Source organism: Limulus polyphemus, unplaced genomic scaffold, assembly GCF_000517525.1.
Source record: "Limulus polyphemus unplaced genomic scaffold, Limulus_polyphemus-2.1.2 Scaffold1130, whole genome shotgun sequence".
Taxonomy (NCBI): Eukaryota; Metazoa; Arthropoda; class Merostomata; order Xiphosura; family Limulidae; genus Limulus; species Limulus polyphemus.
Window position 1 is genome coordinate 264,483 of NW_013666740.1, and position 16,549 is coordinate 281,031.

The 16,549-nt window shown below is 30.2% G+C and overlaps 1 protein-coding gene across 2 annotated transcripts in view; it reads left to right on the top strand.

Annotated features, from left to right (window-relative positions):
* LOC106462275 (macoilin-like) overlaps nt 1–16,549 on the top strand; it is a 67,869-nt gene that overhangs the window by 16,957 nt on the left and 34,363 nt on the right. For both annotated transcript variants that reach the window (XM_013922175.2, XM_013922176.2), the window contains exons 3-5: nt 9,115–9,241; nt 12,500–12,629; nt 14,632–14,698. In XM_013922175.2, the coding sequence (XP_013777629.1) occupies nt 9,115–9,241; nt 12,500–12,629; nt 14,632–14,698 (324 nt within the window). The remainder of the gene's footprint in view (nt 1–9,114; nt 9,242–12,499; nt 12,630–14,631; nt 14,699–16,549) is intronic.

Genomic DNA, 16,549 nt, shown 5'->3' on the forward strand with positions numbered 1-16,549 from the left:
AAAATGGACTTACACAAGTCTTTGGACATTGCTAAAGTACAAATGCTAAAGTTAACAATAATTAAACGAATAAAACCCAAAACAATAATCATGAGGAGAAACTACAGCAAGAAAACACAACAAAAAATTAAAATCAGTAATACAAACATATTAAAAAATGTATAACTTAAATGAAGATTACACATTGTTCAGTGTTGGAGAATGCTGTTTGATGTGGAGGGTTTCTTTAATCAATACTTCCAGGTCAGTATTAGACTTGCAGGGGATAGAAAAATATGATAGCATAGGTCAATGTTCTGTTTCTTCACTATGTTGGCGTATAGAGGAAACATAGGGGTTTCTCAATTTTTTTTTGCATTTTGATGAAAATTTTCATATGTTCATAGGCTCTGACTTTTAAATGGCATTTAGTTTTACCAATATAGGTGGTCTTACAGTCTCCACACGTGTAAAGATAGACAACAATAAGGAATGGGGAGGGGATCTTTAGTAGGGAAAAACTCAAATCCAATTAAGATACCAACTGCACCCAAACTTACTATATACTGGTGTCTTCCCAATTGTGGTAAACAAAGCTTAACTTTAAAAAATCAACTTAAACACATACTTTGTCGTTACTACATTCAAATGGATTTCAGATTAGGTTTTAAACCCACATCACGCATAAAAAGTTTTTATATTTTTACATTTAGCAGTTTTTTGTTAGATCAAAAAAGACATTTTGATGATAGGAAAAATTGAGATCTTAATGTATCAGAAAAGCACAGAGCATACCATAATTTTATAGATTAACAAATTGGGGTAAATATGCACAAGATATGTTTTAAGCTGGTTTCTGGCTTATCAGTTCTAGAATTGAACCGAAAGATCAGTCGTAAGTTGGTTCGAAATGTGATTTGGTATCTAATCTGTGTTTGTGTAAAGTGTACTATCCATAAGGCATTGTATATGTGTAATCTTGGAAAATTATTTAATATATGTTAATTTGTATATGTACACATATTTAATTTATTCAGATGTTTTAATCAGTAAGTGTTTTCCTGTTACTTCCCTCAGCATCAAACATTACAAAACTCTTGTTCAATTTTGACTTTACTTCATCCATGCAATGGCTACAGGTATATGTACTTACATATGCTTGGAGTAAGCCTAACTTGCATTTGCAATCCCTTATTTTCATTACCTTATGGTAATCTGTTTATGTAGTTAAAAGAACTGTGTGTTATCAGTCCATTCATGTATGTGTACTAGCTCACATGGAAACCCAATATTCCTATTGGCTAATTTTACAGCAGCACTTTTACATTTACATGAGTGCAAAACTATGACATTTATAATATTAACTTTAAAGATATTTACTTCAGTAACAAAAACATGCAAAGAAACACATTAAGTTTATTCTTTACCTTTTATATGGCTTATACATAATGTAATACCCTTACATCTCAATACAAATTTCAGCAGGCACCTAAAAATTGACAATAAGGCCTAAAGTTGAAATAAGCTTCATAAGCATGAGTTTATCCATCAGGGGAATAAGATATTATGCCATTTCTGTTATTGGTGGTAGGGGACCTGACACTTTGCTAATACTTTAGGAGAGAATATAAAAAAAAAGTTGATACTATTGTGGAAGGAAAAAGAAAAATAAGTGAAATAGCAACAAATGAACAGTTAATACTCTAATGTTAAAAATTCACTATTTCATAACTGTTATATGTTTTAAACTATCTCAGTACACTTGCCTAAAAAAATCAACAATTAGGCATAAAGTTTAAATACACTTCATACTCGAAGCATGCATGTGTTTACCTGCTAGTGTTTATTAATATGTGTTGTGGTTTAAAATTGTATTTACATGCATTACCTTTACAGTATTTTAGAGATAATTTTTTTATACTTTGTTTTTTGTCTTGTCATTTTGCCACAGATGTTTCTAGGTGTTTCTGAGGAATATTGATCTGTCCCAGTTTCACTATTTTGTACACCTTCTTACTGCCTAAGTAGTGTAAAGGCTTTTTATTTGTCAATTTTCTTGGTGAAACAGGTTAAGAAACTTATTTTGATGTACTAGCCCAAGGCTAATAGAAACTGAAATTTTACTAACCCCAATTTAAAAAAAAATTATAATGATTAAATTATTTACATATTTCAAGTATATATATACACATCCATATCAATGACTTCTTCCACAGTTTTAAAAAAATGTAAATAATATGACATGCTACAGCATAAGTGATGCAGACATAAATATAAGGGCAGGTTAAAACAGTCTAAATTTTTGATAGACTGGTATTCCTGGTGTGTTATAGTTAATAAGACTTAATGCAGAATATACGAAAATGTAAAATCTCTGAGCAGGTTATTTAATCTACAGATATGATGACGTCAAAAGAGCAGAAAGGCCGTCTGACATTAAGATCAACTGTCGTACCCATTGAGTGGGTGGTCCAAGTTATAACGCTTCATCCAAATACAGTTGTTTTATCATGTGTCAATAAAACTTTCCATTAAATAATAATTTTTCTAATCCCAGCAAAAAATAATTACGCAGTTTTAGGAAACTATATAATTGAACATTTTAATTTACAAGACAGTAATTATGAGTTTGTGTTTGTTCATTGACCTTAAGATAGATTAGCTTATAATCAACAGACTAGAGAAATATCAATGACAATACATATTTAATGATTTGAAAGGAAATATAATAACAGGTGGCATTTTTGCAGATTTTAATAATTAAATATACACTTGTATGCACACATTTCATGCAAGCAGAATCACTCTAGCTCTGAGCTTGTATGTATGTACGATTTTCATAGTAGCCCAACTCAAAATTAATAGTCCCAGGTGTTGAACTGATGGATTTTTTAAACTCATCTGAATATTCAGTTGCTTCCAGATCAATGTGTTTTGTATTTTTCTGCTGAAAAGCTTCACTTGCCTGAATTTTCACTGGATTGTTTTTTTAATGTTCATATTAATGTTTTAGATTAGTTTGCTCAGTCTCGTGAGTTCATTTTTTCACATTAAGGTTTGTCTCCTTGAATTTGATTTGATCCCAAGTTTACCTCTCCCAATGACTAAATTGTTTGAAAACTTATCAGTGTATCTTTCTTGTTTCATTTGATGAAGGTATCTGTTACTTCACACAAGTGTCAACTACAGTTTGGAGCTGTTTCTTGACATTTGCCCCAAAAGTAATTGATTTGTTACTGAATATATTTTATCTTAATTTTCATTAAAGTAATAAGCCATTAGAATTTAATACTGTTAATTACTGTTAATTTCTGTTTAATACTGTGTTTTAGTGTTTCTGTAATTGTAGGTATTCCTCTTTATCTGAAATTAGAACTGTTTTCCCTCCATTTCCTATATACTCTGGCATCTTTTTCTGAAAGACAGTTTTGGAGTCTATTCTTGGAATCATCTCCCGATTCATTTCTCTTCTGCTTCTCATGTAGCCTGACATTTTTACAAAGTGTTTAGAATATTTGTAGTTATATACTGCACATTTTCATATCCTTGTTGTTATATTCCCATTCTTCAGTCTGTGTACAAAAGTGTAATAACCGGTCTTATGCACTTTCCAGACTAGTTTTTTATAATTCTAGAGGTTTTATAAATACTTTCTAGGCTATATTGAGATTTTTCAAACCTTTTGAGTACTGTTTCAATGGATTTTTTTTCTTTTTCTTAATATATTCTGGATTTAAACCATGGTGGTAAGGGCTTTTCTGGAATTTATGTATATATGGTACAACTTCATCCAATATAGTGGACTGTTTTCTATTATCAAGAAAGTTGTGAATAGCTACATTTTCTATGATTTTTCTTTCTCAGAAGTCCTGAATTTTCCTCTCCTAGTAACTGAATTGTTCCAAAGCCACATTCAGTGTTTTTGTTTTGTTTCTTTTGATGGAGGTATTATTCCTTCACATAAATGTTATCAAAGTTCACAAATTTTCTGGGTCATACCTACTCAAAGTTTTTTTTTTGTAGTTGTTGTGGTGGTGGTGAACCATCAGGCTTGCTTACAGCTATTTTCTTCCTTTCAGGTTGTAATTGTTGTTTAATTTTTCATTTATACCAACAACCAGAACTTTTGTGTTTAACTTAACCCTCTCGCTATGGGTAGGTTAAAACACTTTTAGAAAGTTACAGTAAATTTAATTGAACTTCTTTATTATCATTGTATATGAATAAACTTGGCATCAAAATGTAGTTAACAAATCAAATCTTAATATTGTATAATTTTTAAATTCTTTATTTTATCAGGAAATATTTTAATAAATTCTCAATCTTCCTTACATTGAGAATTGTGACATTTGTTTTCTAGGCTTTCACTTTTCTCTAATTTGTTTACCACCCCTTTGAGAAGTACAGGATTTGATGTAAATAACTCATTGTAATATAGATAATATCAAGGCAAAGTATAATTGTTATAGCCTTCAAAATTAGTTGTTTATGAAGCTATGAACCAGAAAAGCCCTCTTGCTACATTCATGTGTCACTTCTTCTTTTTCATAAATTGCTAATAGCTCTGTCTGACATTTTATACTATATTATTATTAATAACAAACAGAAAGCCAAAGTTTTAATTTACTGACTAACTTCTTATATTACATTTTGTTTTTGGACTGAGAATTGTCTATTGTGCTTTCAGTTTGAAACTTTTTCTCATGGTATTCACATCAACAAGCATAGCTAATTGTTAAAGGCTCTTATTACATAGATAGAAAGACAGGTAAATTATCATAGTTATAGGACATTTTTTGCTTTGTGTGTGTTATTATTCTGTGTTTTTAGGTACATTATTTAATTAAGTAAAAATTATTTAGTGTAGTAGTACCATTAGTTTAAAAAAGTAGGCTTAAGTTCCATTGACAGTCGACAGCAAATAAACAACAGGATCCAGGTAAGTACTATAGTTCTTGTTTTTCATCTGTATTCTTTATTTATTATTATAAAAGTAACTAAGATGTAAAAGTTAGAAACTTATTAGGTAAGGTTAAAATAGGTAAGATAATGAAAATAATAAAGATTATTCATGAGGTGTGCTTGTGCATTGCATAATTTGATATAGTCATGTCAGCTACATTCTCTTGGTGATTTACAACTTGTGTGATGAGATTACTAGTTTCACTGTTCAGAGAGCAAAAAAAACAACAAAAAACTTATAAAAAATGTATACTGTGAGGTTTAAGCTATTTTGATTAAACAATTGTAGTTTCATGTTATGATTTGCAGCCATTCTAGAATGAAAAAAGGTAATTTAGATTTATTTCTTTTTTATGGTGGTTATGAGGTTGATTAAATTGACTGAATGGATATTGGGTTAGGGTAGAGAAAATAACAGATAAAATATAAAGTTTTGCAAAAAACAAAAGATTGATATTTATTTAGGAGGTTTTAGACATTATGCAAATGAAATTTTACAATTTTCAGATAAAGAAGTATTTATAATCTTAGTATGAAAATCACTTTGCACTTGGAGCAGTTAACAATTTGACTCCATATATTCACGGAGAAAGTTTTATTAAAAATACTTGATTAAAAAAACTGATTTTTTGTGTAAAAAAAGACTTAATGTTTACTGAAAGATTGGCAAATTTTGGGAAGATACACAAAACATATTAAAAGTTATAGTATGGATACTCTGGTCACTTTGGGATCACAAACACAGTCAAAACTGAGTATGTTAAAAGTTTGCCCTATCTCCAGGTTTGTGAACCTTTTGGCAGATTAGTTTTATCACATCTGGTTCACATTTTACTCAAAAAGTTGGTCTCTCATCTTGTGTTGCCCTTTTCAGTGGCTTTATAATCACCGTGTTGTTCTGTGATTGATGTTTTTATGATTTCTCTCAATCACAAATTACTTATTTTTTGGATTCTAGTAATAGATTTTGTAGTTTGGGAGTAGATAGATGCTTTAATTTACAGTTAACTTTTTCTGGTCATTTGTTTAGAATTTGGATGGCTGCATCAAGCTTGGGTTGTTCCTTATGCCTGCTAACAACTTAGCTCTGTTTTGGGTTCAGGCTTGGAAAAGGTACATGACTTGTGTCCATCTGATGGCCAACACTGTCATGGTATCCAGTTTTTCCACTGTTATCTTTGTAAGACCACCTTCTATGTGTACACTTCTGTATTAACTATACTCTTTCAAACTATCACAAAGTATGGTGGAGCTGGGCAGCTCAATTGATATTATGAAATACCTGTTCATTAATCAAAATTATGATTAAATAAATTAGTTTATCAAACTTGTACTTTCTATTATTACTTTTTTTTTTTTCAATTATTCCAAAAGTTGTTTAATTGATAGTCTCAGAATAAATTTCCATTGCTAACAGACTTACTTTTGCTGCCAACTTTCTTTTTTCTTCTTGTACATGCCTTGGTTTGTATTTGTATGACTTGCCTTAATGTTTTGGTATTAGCTGTCTCATAATTATTTCAGTCTTTCATTAGAGATTATTTATTGAATTATTTCAAATTGAGGTTATTCTTACAAATTTTGGAAAGTGGATTCTTCAAAACATTTCTTCTGCTTTTGGTGGTAAAGTTCTTTATGATGTTAGGGTTGCTGCCTTGCTGTTTTCCTAACTCTGAAAGGTTGTTTAACCCTTCCATTACTGGTTGGGTGGAATCCACCCAGCTCGTAACCACGAAAGTGTCTGTTAGAGTTATTATACTATGATTTTTGATAATGTATGCTATCTTTACAAAATTTTGCAGGTTATTGGTAAACATTACAAGGTTTTCATACACAAAATATCAGGTTTTTAAATTAAGTATTAAGATTTTTTAATTAAATATTTTCTCATAAACCTTTTTCTTTCAGCAAATAGAAAAAATGAGGTTCTTATTTTACATTCTAGCTTGTCAATATAAATAGTTTGAGTTCCTAATTTGTATGAAACTGTGTGAACCAGTGCTGCATTCAACATACCAGGTGACACACAAAAATCGATAGTTAGATGTGTTATTTTAATATTTACCTTTAAGTTAAGTAATTAACTAATAATATAATACTAAAATTTGAATTACAATCTACAATTTTATACCAAACTTATTGACATAAGTTCATAAAATAGTAGTTCAGTAAAATTTTTAATGCAAGTCAACAAACGTGGTGACATGACCTTTGACACATGACCTGTCACAATATGGTTAACATTTGTGAGACTACATTCCTATCTATGAATGATCCCAAATACATTTCCTTTAAGATACATCACTTTATACTGCTCTTCATGGTGGAGTTAAAGGTTTTTTTATAGAAAACTTAAGGATTTTTTTTTGCCTCAAACAAAATTGCTGATCATTTTACTTTCTGCCATAAAGAAGGTCTCACCCATGTGAAAGTTTTTAATATGCAGTAGTGACAACTTCAATGACATGTTACTGTTAGATATTGAGATAATTTTTAGTATGTGTGCCATTGTGTATTTTATTTTGTTTATTTTCTGTTTAGGAATATTTATTGTATTTTTCTTTTTTGGACTGTGGTTTGGTCCAAGCCTAATGTCGTGTCAACAGTCTTTTTATATATGATAGACAGTGCATCCTGGGTTTGTCAAATAAAGGAATATATTATATAGCCTTGTCCTCTGTGTGTGTGTGTGTGTGTGTATGAAAACAATGTGGGATTGCTGTAAGCCTTTTCTAACATTTGATCATATAGTTTCTGTTAAATATTATTGCTTTTTGTTAACTCTCGTTATTGTAGGTATTCTGTCTTTATGTAAATGAGAAAGTTAGTTAATGTATGACATTATATGCCTCTTTGTGTTCCATATCCACTTTCAGCTCTCGGAAAATATAAAGATCTTAGGTTGCAAGCACAGGCTAGCCTTTTCCTGAGTATTTCCAAACATACAGAATTGGAAATAGTTATAAGAATTTCATTTTTTGAAAAAAAAGGGTTATATTTTGGTTGTGTAGTAATTTATTCATAGCATAGCTGTTGAGTTACTATAAACACTTGAATAATCTGTATATAAATGCTTTATAGGCCCTGTGCTCATCTTGTCAGTTGACATTTACAAATGTTTTATGATTTTTGCCTTTTATTGAAAACAAATTGTCAATAAAAAATGGTGTTCAATTTATGTTTTGGAAAAAAAAGTCACAAAATCTAGCTAGAAACTTCAAATATGTTATTTATCCACCATTATTATATCTGGTCTTTTAATCAATAAAATAATCCAGTATATATATGATAAACACGTGTCATTAAACTGTTGATAATTCCATCCATCGTACATTAAAGTTCTCTTGCTGTTGGTTCCCTCAGGTGATGTACAATTATTGAATTAATAACAGTTTAATACTTTTGTTTTGACATTTGTAATTATTGCCACCACCATCAGTGTCTGCTGTGTAATTCAATTAGGCTGTAACACCAGTAGTTAAACTAAGCAGTAAGTAGTGCATTTTGATAAAAAAAATATCATGTTGTCAAGAAGCATGATTGTTTGTTTCCTCATGAAAAAAGATTAAGGAAATTATGAATTTAATTACTGTAAACATCAAAGACAACTGATGACACCTCGTGTCATACTACAGATACCTTCTTTATGTTATTAAAAACTTGATTAGAAAATGTTGACTTGGAATTGGATTGTAAGCAGTTAAACAAAGGTTCAAGTAAAACATGTTTGATCAACAAACTAGTTTTTATTTTATGTCAAACTGAAGTTACAACTGGTTTTTCATGTTCTTGAGAACAAAGTGTACTTACTGTTAATAAAATGTATTTCATATAGGATTTATAAGTGTTTAATTTGGTTAATGGGATTAATGAAACTATATTTGTGTTCTTTAAAATAAAGTGCAATGAATTTAAAAATTGAAATGAACACAAACTTATTTTATTTTCATACAAATAAATTATTCAGTATTTTGATGTATACTTTCTTTAGTTCTTTTTTCACCTCATGTTTGAATTGTGTGCTAGGTTTATCTGTTGAATTTTTTGTCAAGCTGTAAATTAAAAACAGCCAGTTTAAGCCCTGAGAGGGCTCACTCATACTTCATTTTTAGGTGGTAAATGTTCAAAGAAATAACACACAGAACCTCTGATATCCAGTATTTTCTTTTTTAGGCTTTCTCCATATTTTTTGTGTTTATTGCCCTGACATCAGATATGATATGCTTTCTCTTTATACCCGTTCAATGGTTGTTTTTTGCAGCCAGTACATATGTGTGGGTGCAGTATGTTTGGTACACAGGTAAGTTTTACTCACTTTTACATGTGTATTTTTCTTCTGTTGGTTAAGGTAATACTACAAACTAAACATCTATTTTTAACTTTAATTATTCAGTCTGTTTTAGAGTGGCAGTGTTTGTAGTTTATAGTTTGAAGTACTCAGTCTTAGGTTAGCACAAGGCTAAAAAACATCAGCTTTCTTTAGACCAAAATTGTATATGTAATAATACTGTAAAGGAAGATGCACATATTTCTATGGCAGTCTAATAAAATGGATAAAGTATTTGTCATGTTACTATGTGAGATTTAAATTTTATCTTATAACACACTGCAGTCTAGAGATGGTGGATATATGTTGTCTTAGATAGATAAAGTAATACACATGTTAGGGTGGAAAAAATAACATAAAAGAATAATCTTTAATTAATTGTAAGTTACTGGACCAAAATGTATCCGAGCATGGGTCTGTGGGTGTATTATGAAGTTGACAATTAAATCCCATTATTCACTCAGCCAAAAGTAATTCAAGAGCTGGTAGTGGATGGTGTTGACTAGCCGTCATCTCTCTTACCTGTCAGTATCTGAAAACAAATGCACATAGATCTAACCACTGTGTTGTAGCAGTAGAACTAATCATTAGTAAATAGTATTTTAGACAGGTTAATAATAGTTTATCATGACAGTTTTAAACAGGTTTTACAAACCTAATGAGGCTCATTATTTCATAAAGAATTTTTTCCTGCAATTATGAGTTAATAACAAAATAACATAGAATTAACTGAATGGGTATTTTATTTAGCTGTTTACATTTGTTCTTCTTTTCAAAAAATACAATTTAACATATATACATTTGCACATATGCATCACAATGAATTTAAGAAAGGTATTTTATTCTCTTACATTTTCTCATGAAAGATATTCTTCCGATGTGCTATTTTATCAGAATATACTACTTATACAGGCAGTCAGAGTTCCCTCTAAGCTGCGCGGCTGCACAACAATCAACCAAGTGCTGCACACTTCATTACTCCAGCCATGTACATCCTCAGTGATAGTGAGGACTTTCAGTGTGATGATGGCCTATGACCCTGGCAGTTGGTAGGCCTAATGATCAAATAGTGTTAATGGTCTATAACCCCCCCCCCCAAAAAAAAAAAATTGGAGTGCACATATGCACATTACATTACCTTGATACTGGTGCACGTGAAAAGATTCATTCCGCACATGGATTGAAAAACTTTGAGGGAACGTTGCAGGCAGTGTATTGTTTCATTTAAATGAAGAATCAGAAACATTGTGCACTGATAGACGGGTTTTTAGAGTTTTATATGTCTAAAGAAACAGAGAAAGAAATGTTAAGAAAAGTAATTTTACTTTAGAAAACTGAAAGAAATGTCTCAGCTGACATTTTTTATTCTCAGGGGATGATTTGTCACAGAACTTAAGATTTGTTCTAATTTGCAGAGGAATTAGATATCAGTTATATTTAATGATGCACAAAAACTGTATCTCTCTTTATTTTTTAGATTTATTACCAATTAATCGTAATCCTAATTAACTCACATTTGTAAGTGGTATAATCTAGAAAAATAATTGTATATATATGTATATACAGTACTGCCTCATTATAACGCCGTCAGTTATAATACTTTCTTGGATATAACACTGTGGTGCCTTGGCTCCTCAAAATTTGGTATGATCTGCTGCTAAGCTCATTGCCACATGGCTTCAGAGGCTAAAGTCATTATACATTCTGTCACACAATAAAGGAAAAAACTGGGAAGTCCTAAGTGCAAAGCCCAGAGATGTGATTATCAAGTTCACATCTGAACTTGATATCGAGATGTTGGAAATCAAGGCAATAAAGGAACTTGGAAATATGAATCAATTGTTGAAATAACAAGAAAGTGTCATTGATATAGTGTTCGTAAAGGACAGGTTTAAAGTCACGTGGGCAGTTTTCTGGCCAGTTACATTCATGGTAGCATAGAAAACTATTGGCTATCATTGGACCCAGTGGGGATTCCATCTATCTGGTCATAAATGACATCATTAAAGAGGAAATGGTTTAACCTTGTGGAGAGGGCAAGAAGTTCCAAAAATTGTTCACAGGTAGATCCAGATACTGCTCCGTGTCAGAAGGAAATAGAGATGCTAATTGCAGCAGGTTTACAGCAGCATTAAGCTTCCTCACTTTTGGCACAATTTTAATTATCTAATGAAAATTACGATTGTTTTTAAGATGATCTTGAAGAAGTTTTATAATGGATGGAGTGACAACCAATGGCTTTTCCAGGAATTGTGATGCATATGCGAAATGTTCTACATTATATTTGGAAAGAGGCTCAAAACCAAATGAAGCAGACTAAAGTATCAGACTTTATAAAGTAAATTAGTGAACATGAGAGTTCTTTGTTTCTGAAATATTGGAAAGTTTGTGTTCATATTTTATCTTATCTATGCTCTTTTTATATCTATTTTCCCTATGTAAGTAAACAGTTATCTTGTTTAATTGATTGCTTTAGTAATCTGTAGAATCTGTATTTGTTCAGCAAGAGTGCTTTCTTGACTAGTTGACTATAATGCTCCCACACCTGTATTACTGTCGGGTACACCTGGCTCCTGATGGTAGCGTTGTAGAATCAAATATTAACAGATATAACAAGTTATTAATATTTTGATTTTTTGAAAATTTTTGAAAACACACTAGCAGCCTGATACCATAGCAGAAAAATTAGTTTGTCTATATGCCCACATACAAGTGACTGTTGTTATATTACTAAGAATTCTGATTATGAATATGAGAAATAAGACTGAGTGAAGTAAAAAATTAAGTTTTCTGAACTTTCATAATTGATGTGAAGTTAAAGCAGGAACTTATCCATACCTGGGATATATTGATGCATCTTTTATTTATGTCAAGAGGAAATTCTTATCTTGTATTATAGTAACATTTTGTGAATTTGTTTGTTGCCACACTTATAAGTTTCAGTCCATAAAATTTAGTTTTTTTAGAAGGTTAAGATACCTCAGTTGTCAGATTTGCTGCTGTGATTTTGAATTGTTAATTACGCAAACTATAGGGTTTAAGTTTGGTTATGTAATGAACCCAAGTTATTCTTGTAATTAGTTGTTAGTGCCACAGGAAGAACAAAGGTGCTGTATTTTATTGCTAGATGGACAGGTGATACTATAAATTTGTTAATCATAAGCAAACAATATGTATTTAAAGCATTTTAACTTGGTATGATGTTAACTTAGTATTTCTTTTTTTTAACAGAGCGAGGAATTTGTCTTCCATCAATATCCCTTTGGCTCCTTTTTGTGTATATAGAAGCTTCTGTGAGGCTCAAAGAACTTAAACATTTTCCTTTTCATTTAGATTTGTGTAGACCCTTTGCAGCACATTGGTGAGTAACTATTGATGTGATTTCTGAGTAAAACACTAACTTGGTGCTTCTTGTAGCTAAGATTCATTTGGTGATCATTATGGAAGGGACCAACTAAAGAAAGAAGCTGCTTAGAGTTAGCTGTAAATTAACCTTTAAAGATAAGAAAACCTTGTTAAGTCTTCTGATTTTTTTAATATCAATTTTTTAAAATCAAAACAATGGTAGCTGATGATTGATAAAAAAAATGATGTAACATAGTACAACACAATAACAGGAATATAAGTATTGAAATTATAAAACATATATATTGTAAGATTCAGTGTCTGTGTGTCATGTAACTCCCCTTAAACCACTGGTGCACCAACTTCTAAATGGTACCAAATAAATTGTCTCAGTCCAGGGGTTTGCACAAAGGTAAAACATTTCATCCAACCCTTTAGGAAACCTGGATGTTTTGCAAAAACACTTCTATGGGGATTATCCAAATACTGACACTAAATTTGGTATTGATTTACATTAGAGCATGTAAATAAGTAGGCCTACTAATTACCATTTCTACCATTTTGAAATAAATTAAATTTGTATTATAGCAGTAATGATTATTAAACTCAAAAAGTGCAAAACAGTAGTTCAAAATTTTCTGTGTGTGTGTGTGTGTGTCATGTAACTCCTCCTAAACCACTGGTCACACCACTCTTTTAAGTGGTACCAAACAAATCATCTCAATCCCAAGGTTTGCACAAAGATAAAATTTTTCACTCCACTTATTGAGGAACTCAGGGATTTCCCCAAAACCCCTTTCTCAAAACTGCAGGGCACCACCAACTTCTAGGTGATGCCCAAACAAATTGTCTCAGCCACGAGGTTTGCACAGATGTAAAACTTTTTCACCCAAACCCTCAGGGAACTGGGGTATTTTGTGAAAACACTTTTGCAAACCCAAAATTTGGCATTAATTTACATTAGAGCATGTAAATAAGTAGGCCTACTAATTACTGTTGTAACTTGATTAAAAAAATTAAACTTGCATTATAGCAGCAATGATTATTAAACTTAAAAAGTGCAAAATAGTAGTTCAAGCATTAAGTTTGCTATAGGCCTAAGGGTTCACTAATGGATTAATAAAACTAAATGTACTAAAGACCAATAAATGTATAATTTACTTAAAAATTGGATGGTGGATATTTAAAGCCCAGAAAATGTGATATGTTATAATACTGAAATACAAAACTTGTAAGAAACTAATTACATGCTAGTGAATGACAGTTCTAATTTTTAAAATCTACAACCTAGCTTTACTGCTATTGTAACAGTAAATTGTGGAATTTCTAAATTGTTTAATTAATTTGTTTACAGTTAAATACATGGAATTTTTATGCAGTTTTTAAGAAAGTAAAGATTGTTTTGTGAACTATTGAGTTAGTGATCACCAAATGAGTTGTATTATAGAACTATGCTATTCTGTTATACAACTGTTTGTGATTGTTATTTGTAGTTCTGTGTTAAGAGTTTGGATGATGGGCATAATTTTTGAGGTGCTTTGATTGACTAGTCATTGTTCTGTAAGAATAACATTTAATCCAGGATAAACTCTAGGTTAACAGTGAATTATAGGAAAATACTATTAGACTGTTGAAGAGAGAGATATCAACAGAGTTTTCAAATAAGATTAATTTGGTAGGTACAGTATTACATGTAGATTTTTTTTGCTTGCTCCAAACAAACTAATGTAGTTCAGTGAGACTAAGTGGAAGTGTCATTATTTTGAGATAAGTAACCTGATTTCTTGTATTTCAGCACATTAATATGCTAAATTGACTGGCATTCCTTTTAGGTGAATGATTGCTAGAAATTATAATGACTAAATAACTGCTGCCTAAGATATAATATTAGTTTTAATGTACCTATCTGTTCTTAAGTTGTCACAGTACTATGATGAGTTTAATTAAGAGTGTTTAAGAATGTAAGTTATGTTGAAAGAAATATATGAATATATCACCCTTTTCATTGTTTTTTTCAGCATCGGTTATCCTGTTGTGACATTGGGGTTTGGGTGTAAAAGCTATATTGGTTATACATTGAAATTAGTAAGTGTGGTTTATGCAATTAATCATAAATACATGAAAAAGGTTTTGTAGTCATTTTTTATTAACACAAGAAACTTAAAAACATTATGAGCTACATTTATGATATTAATTTTACTTTAACCCATAGGGTTAATTCATTGAGCACCACATTGATATTTTAAATTGACTTTTACAGTGTCTCACAAGAGTGTGACATTTAACACACACTATTATGTCTAGTTAAATGAAATTGAGTAAAAAAAGTTGAAACATATATAGCCTATAAAAATAAGTCAGTCTCCATTTGTTAAATTTTGTGTTCTGTGAAGTTTGCGTTTCATTATGTTGAAATATGCATTGACCTAGACAGAATCTATTCGTGTTGAATGGAAAAATGACATAAATTACACTTCTGAAATCTTCTAAATATGTGCATAAACATTTTGTGATAAATTTGCTAATATAACAGTATACATGATTTTTTCTCTGTGTATATATATATATATATATATATATACACCTCTCTCACACCCACCCACATACAATAGACTAATGTACTTTAATATTTTTAAACTGTTGAAGAGGGGAAATGTCAAGAGCAGATACAATGCTACATGTAGGATATGTTTTAGTTTCTCTAAACAGCATAAGGACTAACATACTGTGGAAAAAATATCTAAGAAATTATAAAAGATAAAATAAAAGCCCCATGCATAAATAAATATAATTAGAATTAGGATATAAGCTACAATACGTATCTTGGTAAAAGAGGTATCTGTAGAATGAAGATTGATAGTAGTGGTGATACATCACGTATAAGGTTTAACTTCCATTTGTAAGCCTCTTACTTGAAATGAAATTGGAACTAAAAGATAAAACTTAAGAATTAGGAGCAATATCTCATTTCTAAAACAATCCTTCACCATCTGTAGGTAGTTGTCCCTATTAAAACCAAAGAATAAGAAAAACTTGTATCATGAAGTTCATACAAGTGCTCTCGCCAGGTGTCGGTAGAACCTAAGATGTCTGGCAGATATGTGTTAGATAGCATAGATAGATAAAACAATTATATACATACCTACAAATACTCTAAGAAAAATTACACATTTTCTTTGGATATCACAAAAGCAGATATGTATGGAATTTCAAACTAATTTATTAATATATTTAAATTTATGCATCCTTATAAATATTATTTTAAAACATATAGTTGAGTTTCTATATTAAATAAATAATTAAATAATATTTTTTATATTTATTTTATTTATTTCTTCTCTTATTTCTGTTTGTAAATTTTAAGTAACTTTGGAGCCATATAATTACAATGCTTGTGCATAATTTATTTTTTACAATGGAATGTATATAAATCCCTGATTTCTAATGCTATAAAGATGTTTTTATTTCCATAAATATACCATGCTTCACTATATTATTTATTGCATTAAATAAGCATAATGCCTTAATGGCATGACATTCGGTAATCTACATTTTTCAATATAATTTACATAAATATTTCTATTTTATGTTATTAAACTTATAAACTTGTTTTGCATAACAATTGCTATATGGATAACATTATAATATGTCCCTCTCCAAATCATTATTCCATATCGTAACACTGAATGAACCCAAGAAATATGTATAATTCTTAACATTTTCATATCAATACATTTCTTAATTTAATTTACACAATATATATACCTTAATTTTTTTAATTTACATTTTTATCAATATAAATCCCAAATACTTATTGCTTTCTTTCTCAATTAATTAATATTTAAACTATTTATATTATTACAATTTTTATTACTGTAACTGTCCTTTACATATACATAGTATTCGATGACGAGGAACCCACTTTGAGACTAATAA